The 8,620-nt window shown below is 32.5% G+C and overlaps 1 protein-coding gene across 1 annotated transcript in view; it reads left to right on the top strand.

Annotated features, from left to right (window-relative positions):
• LOC109355147 (11-oxo-beta-amyrin 30-oxidase-like) overlaps nt 771-8,620 on the top strand; it is an 18,639-nt gene continuing 10,789 nt past the window's right edge. Inside the window, exon 1 of the mRNA XM_019598119.1 lies at nt 771-1,101. Coding sequence (XP_019453664.1) covers nt 1,035-1,101 — 67 coding nt within the window. The 5' untranslated portion in view covers nt 771-1,034. The remainder of the gene's footprint in view (nt 1,102-8,620) is intronic.

Genomic DNA, 8,620 nt, shown 5'->3' with positions numbered 1-8,620 from the left:
AATTACCAATGTAGATTAAATAAGAATATTTAGTTAAATGGTAAAAAAATCATTTAATAGTTTTTAAAAAATTGTGTATCACTATAAAAAGAAAGAGAATGCCAAAATAGTTCTATCTCTTTGTTTCAAATCAATCAAGTACAATCATATGTAATATTGTCAACTTTCAAAGTTAACTTAATTTTCATTAGATACATATTTGTCAAAATTTTACTGGTAATATTGAGTTAGCGTAAGGAAATGAGATAGAAGTCTTAATTGTAGAAGAAACATATATCACTAGTCCCAAAGCATGTCCCTATTTCCTATCACACCCAATTAAAAAGTAACACTTAAATAAAAATAAATTTCCTAAAAATAACAATAAATATATTTATATTATTTGATGTAATGTCATTTACGAGAGATAGGGGGACATGAAATCTTGGTGATAGCAGACTCTTATTCTTCTCGAAGTACTACATAAAACATGAATGAAAGTAATAATATGTCACTAATCATGTCTCATCCACTAGAATTTTGACACATAATAAAAAACTCTCCTATCATTCCAACTTTATTTCTGAGGACTTAATTTTTTTAATGTGTCAAAGTAAAATGGTAGTAGACATGATTCTGGAAAAATAATCTTTATTTAAAAAATCAAAAAGAAAATAGAAATTTTATTCATTAATTTACATTAAAACAAAAAACAATACAGAAAAGCAGGAACTCATATTCTACCACCAATCCAATCTTAAACATTCATGGTTTGAACTTTGAACCATTTTACTTTGCTTACATTGTTTTCTTTCTCATAGAAACCAATCACCAAGGCAAAAATGGTAGAAGCATGTGTATCAACTACACTTTTTGTCACACTTACAGTTGGTTTTGTTATATGGTTATGGAGGATTATAAACTCTTATTGGTTTATACCAAAGAAGTTAGAAAAATTGCTAAGAGAACAAGGCCTTAAAGGTAATCCATATAGGCCTTTGTCTGGAGATTTAAATGATCTTTCCAAGAGTAAAAAAGAAGCTTAATCCAAACCTATGCCTCTCTCTGATGACATAATCCCACGTGTGTCATCTTATCTTCATCAAAGTGTCAACAAACATGGTATGCAATTTTTTTTTTATAAACCGAGAGTGCAACGCACTGACGGAAATAGATTAATAAGAAGGATTACAAGGAAACAAGGTTACAAGTTTCTAAATCTAAAGTTAGGAAGACCTAACTTGTTTCTAGCAAAATCCTCATTAAGAAATGAAGGCAATACATTCCACCATAAATGAGACCAATAAAATAGACCATGATTAGCCAACTTATCTGCATATTTGTTTCCCTCTCTGAAGATGTGAGAAATTTTGAAGTTCAGGTTAGTGATAGAAGTTTTACAGACATTCCACTTATTTAACAGCTTCCAAGGAGGCGAGACTTTTCTGTTGAAAATATCAACGACCATAGAGGAGTCACATTCCAACCAAATATTAGACCACCCCTGTATTATAGCTAACTCAATAGATATTAAAGCAGCACTGAACTCTGCGAAAATGGCAGAATGAATACCTAAGAAAGTTGCAAAAGCACCCAAGAAATTACCATGATGATCACGGGGAACCGTGAGCCACACCATCCATGTTGATTTTTATCCAATTTGGAGTAGGAGGTAACCATATCACTTCAGTTATATTGAAGGAGGCTTGCAGGGTCTAACCAACATATTCAAAGCTTTAAACATGAAAAATTCTTGTAGAGAGTTCTTACCAATTGCTAAAGAGAGTGTACCAGAAAGATTAACTTCCCTTTTGATTCTAGAAATTGCCTGAGCAAGGTAGATCTTCTTGTCCTCAAATCTGTTTTTATTACGACAAAGCCAAATTGTATGGATAGTGTAGATAATGCAAGCAGAGAGCATCTCAGACAAAGCTATATCATCCTGATAACATAAAATCCTTTCCTCGTCCATCAAGATAGACATAGCTTTAGTAGCTTGTCTGATTTTCATGACCTTGTGAAAGAACTTAGTATTTCTGTCGCCATGGATGTGCCAATTTATCCTATATTTTTTCCTTCCAAAAGACCTCATTCATCCCCAAAGCATGGAATAAGGCCTTCTGAGCTTGATCCTCTTGCTCCAGCAACTCATGATTAGGGCCAATATCAGCAATGTAGTTTTGGATGAGATCTACATTAGACAAAGCATTATCAACTGTATGATGAATATTACCAAAAACCCTCCTGTTCCAAGTTCTAAGATCTTTTTTCAGAAGTTTCAGCTTCTCAGAAAAAATGTACATGGGGCAGTCAAAAAAGTTCACCTTCCAGGCTTTGGAAATGACTCTCCTGCAATCAAGATGAAGAGGCCACATTTTTGAAATTTAAAAGGAGTGAAGGGAGGAGGAGAACCAGGATAAGCAGAAAATAAAAGCGGATGATGATCAGAAGAGCTTCTGGGCAAAGTCTAGCAGGAAACCTGAGACCAAAGGTTCAGCCAAGTTTCATTGCAAAGAGATCTATCCAACCGCTTCTCAGTGAGAGCATACCATGTTCTCCTATTAGACCAGGTGAAAGGAGCCCCTCTTGTAGGTAAATGAAGGAGATTAGCATTCTCAATAAAAACTTTGAATTCTTCGGATGGGATTCTGGCTAGAACTCTAGAGCTTCTACATTCATTAGCACCAACCACTGTGTTGAAGTAACCAATAAAACACCAAGGACCAGGAAAAACAGATATAACATCCATGACATCAGACCACAAAATTCTTCTTTGAATATAGCTGGTATGAGCATAAACAACACACACATTAACCGCCTTATTATCAAGAGTAACAGAAATAGCTAGAAACTGAGACGTGCTCAAAAGCACATGGGGAACCACACCCCTGGAACAAAGACCCCACAGATTAGTAAGAACATCACTTCTGTTATTAACAACAAAAATATCAAGGTTTAGAGAATTCCAAAAAGTAGAGCTAACTGAAACAATCGGAATCATAGGTTCAGAAATAAACACTAGGTCCAGCTTGTGGGTGACACAAAAATTCTGAAGCACCAGCCTAGTCTTTAGTCTACCAAAACCTCTACAATTCCAATAGAGGACCTTCATTGAACAATATAGGAAAGGCCACCCTTACGGGTATCGTAAGACTTTTCAATGTTGTTCTTCTTCTTTAACCTCTTCTTTTGGGATTTACTAAGCACATTAGTTAAACTTTCCTCTTCCAATTCTTCATCCAGAGAATCATCAACCTAGAGCCTAACAACTAATCTCAAATCATTAGCAACCACCGGATTGTCATGATCATTCATAATCTGCACAGGAGTAACTTGTTGAATAAGTTGAGTACACTTTTCCTGCATAAGAGTACTAGCTGGAACCGAAGCAGGAACAATAAGATCCTCTTCCAAATGAATGCTAGAGTTACTTTCATAATAAATTTCCACCCTTTCCAGACCATGAAGATCATTGATATTCCGATCATCTATTTCCAGGTTGATGAACAAATCGTTATTAACCGGGATTTGAGGAACCACTTCAACTGATGGTTGTTCTCTAGCCCCATTTTTGTGAGCTTCAGGAGCTTTAGCTTCTGATTTTTGCTTGGGCAGCCTTCTGCAATTCCCCAAACTACGGCCAATAGTATGACAACCAACACATAAATCCGGCAGACTCTCATATTCAATTGGGACAAAAAAAGCAAAGCCTTCCCTCTCGACCAGAATTTGATCAGGGAGAGTAGATTTAAGATTCAGTTCTACCAATAATCTAGCAAAATGGTCGAAGGTTCGATTGCTTGTAGCCTCATCTAGGGATATCGGTGTACCAATTCCCCCTGCAATCGAAAAATAATATGAGGACACCAATACTCCTGGGGTAAACCATGTATTTTAACCCAACATTGGGCGTGAGACAGCCTTTGCAAATTAGGATTAATATCAGGGGACCATAAAAACATACGGAGAATACCTGGTTTAAGGCTCCATGAACCGATGGAACAAATAGTTCTCATGTCTTCCGGCGATGAGAATGAGAAGTCGTAGAAGCCTTTTCTCAACGAAATCATTGACCACTTACCAATATTGCTCCACAGAGATGTCAATTTCTCTTTTAACTCAACAAACTTCATAGGCTTGTCGAATTTAGCAAGAATCAGTCTCCCATGGAGATGCGATTTGCATCTTTGAAGACCCGCATGATAGTCGGCTTCAATAATCTTAATGGCAATGGCGTCCCCTTTTAAGTAGGGTTGTGGAAGTTGCGAAACAAAAACATGGGCCGAATTTGTTACCGCTTGAGCAAAAGATTTCGTTTTCTGAGTAGAAGCAACAAAGTTTGCCTTTGGCTCTGAGCCAAAAGAAGAAAGCTCGTCTAGAAATCCCCACGGAATTGCAGGGACTGGAGGCTTCATTGAACCCGAAAAAAGAGCAGAGGAAACTGAAGCTGAACACACAGACACGAAGAAGAAAACCAGAGGAACCCCAAAGCAGAGCACAGAGAATCGCACGAAGAAGATAAACTAGTGGAGAATGCGAAACCCTAAGCAGAGCGCAGAGTAACGCACACACACGAAGAAGAAGAAAAACCAAGAGGATTAAGCACCGAGTTTCCCAGGAGCAAGAATTTTGGAACTCATCTTCTCAAAAACCCTAACAGAGTAACCTTACTCATTTCTCCTAATGAACAAACATGGTATGCATGTATATAATGTTGGTAATTATTGTAAGGTATGTTCTTGTTATTAAATTGTTAGTATTTTGTAACTAGTTTTTGAATATGTTAAGACATGACTAAGTAGAAGCAGATCAGTAGATATGAGAAATAAATAAAACCTTAATCTAAGATGAGCATTTTTTCATAGAGATATGAGTTGATATAAAATAATAACGCCCAACTGCTTTAATCCTTAAAGGTTAAGTATTCACCATGCAACTTTTGATGCTCATATTTTATTATGTGATACTTAAACCTATATCTCCATAAACATGCATTAGTTGATGATTTTAAATTGAGAAATAAATTTATAAAAAACTAAAATCATGCTTGTTCAATTTGTGCAAAAAATTTAATTTTTCCAAACTTGAGAATTCCTAAAAATGTGTTATTTGGTTTACTAAGTTGTTGTTTGGTTTACCAATTAACAAAATAATTTTCATGAACTTTTAAATGGATTTATTTTTTGTTGTTTGAATTCATATCTTGTTGTTTGGGATTCCATAAAATTCTTTTTGGATTTCCATTTATCAATTGGACTTGAAACATGCTTGAAACAATTTTTATAAACATCATTTTCATGAAATAAGCATGTTGTTTAAATGGAATTTATGTCAATCAAATTTTATTCATGAACATAATGTTTTGACTATTGAAAAATTATGTAAATTTTTATGCTAACCTCATGGAAAAAGAAATTGCAAGTTCTATTGATTTACAGGAAACAATTCCAAAAACAAACAGACAAAAATGAGGAGTTGGCTCTAAAGGTACCACTATCTTGGAGAGGATAGTAAAATCAAGGAGAATAAAATTTTGAGTTCTACTAAAAATGTTGGTTAGTTTTTAATTTCATATCTTTCAAAATGTTACACAAACTTCCTTAAAATATTTTTAAACTGACTTGAGGACAAGTCCAGAACTTAAGTTGGGGTGAGTGTGTATAACATTTTGAAAGAAATTCATTTTGCTGTATTTTTTAATTTTTTTAGTGTATGTTTGTATGCTTTTTAATTTCTTTTAGTGTGTTTAATTGCTTTAAATATTTTTTAGTGTGTTTAATTTTTAATTAGTGTATTTACTTTAGTTTCTTTTTGATAATTTGTTTAAAAAGTGAAATTGTTGAAACTAAACTTAGAAGATAACACAACTTGGCTTAAAATTTTAACAAGGTCAATGACTTTGTAGATTATCAACATGATTTGAAAATCTGAATTTTTTTGTGAACAATTCATAATGTCATAACTTTGATGAAATACAATTTTTTTGGAAACTCGTTTATCATGAACTTGTGAATTTGTTTGAAAATCAAAGAGTTATACATAAAAAAAACAATGTGAGGGAGTGTAAGCCAAACACAATTATCATATGAGCTTAGTGAGAAACTTTTTGGTTTTGCACAATTGATTTTGTGTGAATCTTTCTTTACTTGGTTGCACACAATTTGATAGGAAATGGTCAAGGCAAGTTCTTTCAAATAGAATGAGCCACTTGACGACAAATGACCATACAAAAATAGGAACATCATTTGCTAACCCCTTTGAACCTTAAAAATAAAAATTATTTTTTTTCAAACACAACCCTTGAGCCTAATATGGAAAAACAAATATGAAATCTCCTATACTTTTCTCAATCTCTTTACAAATCAAAAGTAAAGAAATGCTCCAAAAAAGAGTAAAGAGAGATTGAGAAAAATCAAGAAAAGTTACATAAAAAGATCAAGAAAGGAAAGGAAGAAAAAGAAGAAAGGTGAAAAAGTTGAAATTGAGTATATGTTTGAAAGTCAAATCAATTTTTCCTCTCTTTTAACTTGAAAATTGTCTTTGAATATCTTGAAAACCAAATTTTCTTTGATAGCCAAGACTCATTACAACCTAAGGAACACCTTAGTGATCCTTGAAAATTTTGTGCAATCAAAGTGTTGAGAAGAAAAACAAAATTAAATTCTTGTAATGAGTGATTAACTACTAACTTTTTACTTTAAATCATTTACATTTCCGCAACTAAAATTTATTTTCTATCATTTAAATTCTGCAACTAACTATTTATTGTTTTATTTATTCTTTATACCAACTCTTCGAAAGAATTGGTACGGTTAACTTCTAACTTTATTCTTTTGTCATTTTATTATTCTTTGATACCAACCTTTCATAACAAATGGTATGGTTAATTTTATAAAATGAGACCGGCCTTTATGGTATGGTTAAAAGGAACCTGAAAAGGAAGTAAATAAATAGAGTCACTAACTAATTAAATATCACTCATTATCACTTGTATCAATTTGCTAAATTCATACCATTAAATAGCCGTTGGAATTTATTTCAACAAAGCCGAGATGGTACGAAATTGTTAATAATTCAATAAAGCTAAGTTTTTTATTAAAGGAACATTCTTGAAACCATTATACCGGTGTTGGAATTCATTCCAACAAAGCCGAGATGGCGAGCAAAGAATCGACCTGTCATTAAATAAATTAGAAACTTGATGCCTCAACAAAGCAAGCATCGAAAATAATCTTTCAACAAATAGTCGACCTGTCATTTCCGCAACTAACCTTTATTTATTGTTTTATTCTTTATTCCTTATCGCAACCCTTCGAAAGAAGTGGTACGATTAAATTATAATTTTATTGCTTTATTTATTTTTTCTTTACCAACCTTCCATAAGCAAATAGTTTGGTTAATAAAGGAAAACGAAAAATAAATATCACTTGTATTAATTTGTTAAATTCATACCATTACATCGGCGTTGGAATTTATTCCAACAAAGCCGAGATAGTATGAAATTGTTAATAATTCAATAAAACTAAGTTTTTTATTAATGGAACATTCTTGAAACCATTAAACCGACATTGGAATTTATTCTAACAAAGCTGAGATAGCGAGCAAAGAATCGACCTGTCAATAAATAAAGTTATAAAACAATCAGAAACTTACTGCAACAATAAAATAGGCAACCAGTAGAGAAAGTCTTTCAACAAATTGGCCCCGTTGTCGGGGACAATTTGTTGAGAGGGGAAAACCTCTATAAAACTCTTTCAACAAGGCGTCGTTGTTGGGGAATTTTACATAATAGAAATTCATACTTATATATTTTGTCATTAGTAATTGTAAATACAATTTTCTTTCAATTTTGTATATATTTATTTTTCTTTTTGTACATTCTTTAATTTATTTTTCTGTTGTGTACATTTATAAAATTAAAAAATCCAAAAAGCAAGCAAAAGTTGAACTAGTGGAGTAAAAACCCACTAGTTAAGAAACCTTTTTAAGTGACCGTTATTTATTTACTCCATTTCGGGTTCATTTTATTAACAAACCAAAATTCTTCCTTAAGGAAGGTTGGTATTAAAGAATAAATAAATTGTAGAAAGTAAATGACAATAAATAAAAGTTAGTAAGTTAGTTTCATCACTTTTGTATATTAAAAGGTGTTTTCAACAAATAAATTTATTGATAACACTTTACTATTTTACAATTTACACCTCTTTCAAGATTCAGTAGTATAGTATAGGTTTATGTTGAACCACAAGGAATTGCCTAATAGAATGAATCATATAAACATGTCAATGCACAAACAATGGGTTAAACATATTTTGATGGTTTTGTTATTTGATTTGCACATAAATATAAATAAATTAACAAGAAAAATAAACTAAGTATTCACAAATTCTTGAGGAGACAAGATCAATTTGAATAAGGAAAAGATTTCTCAACTTCTTATGAGTTTGAACTACTTAGACAAGTTCTTATGTTTTACTTTGATTAACTCCAAACACCAAGTTCTAAAATCCTCCTTTTAGTGTATGTCCTAAATTGGTAGAATGATAATCACTTATACTTATTACTAAACAATATTACGTCCACAAAGAGATTAGGCTGTCACACCCTAATCTTGGATACTCTAATCTTGAAGTAGTAATAA

This window comes from Lupinus angustifolius, chromosome LG08 (genome assembly GCF_001865875.1).
Source record: "Lupinus angustifolius cultivar Tanjil chromosome LG08, LupAngTanjil_v1.0, whole genome shotgun sequence".
NCBI lineage: Eukaryota > Viridiplantae > Streptophyta > Magnoliopsida > Fabales > Fabaceae > Lupinus > Lupinus angustifolius.
This window is presented reverse-complemented; position numbering and strand designations above follow the sequence as displayed.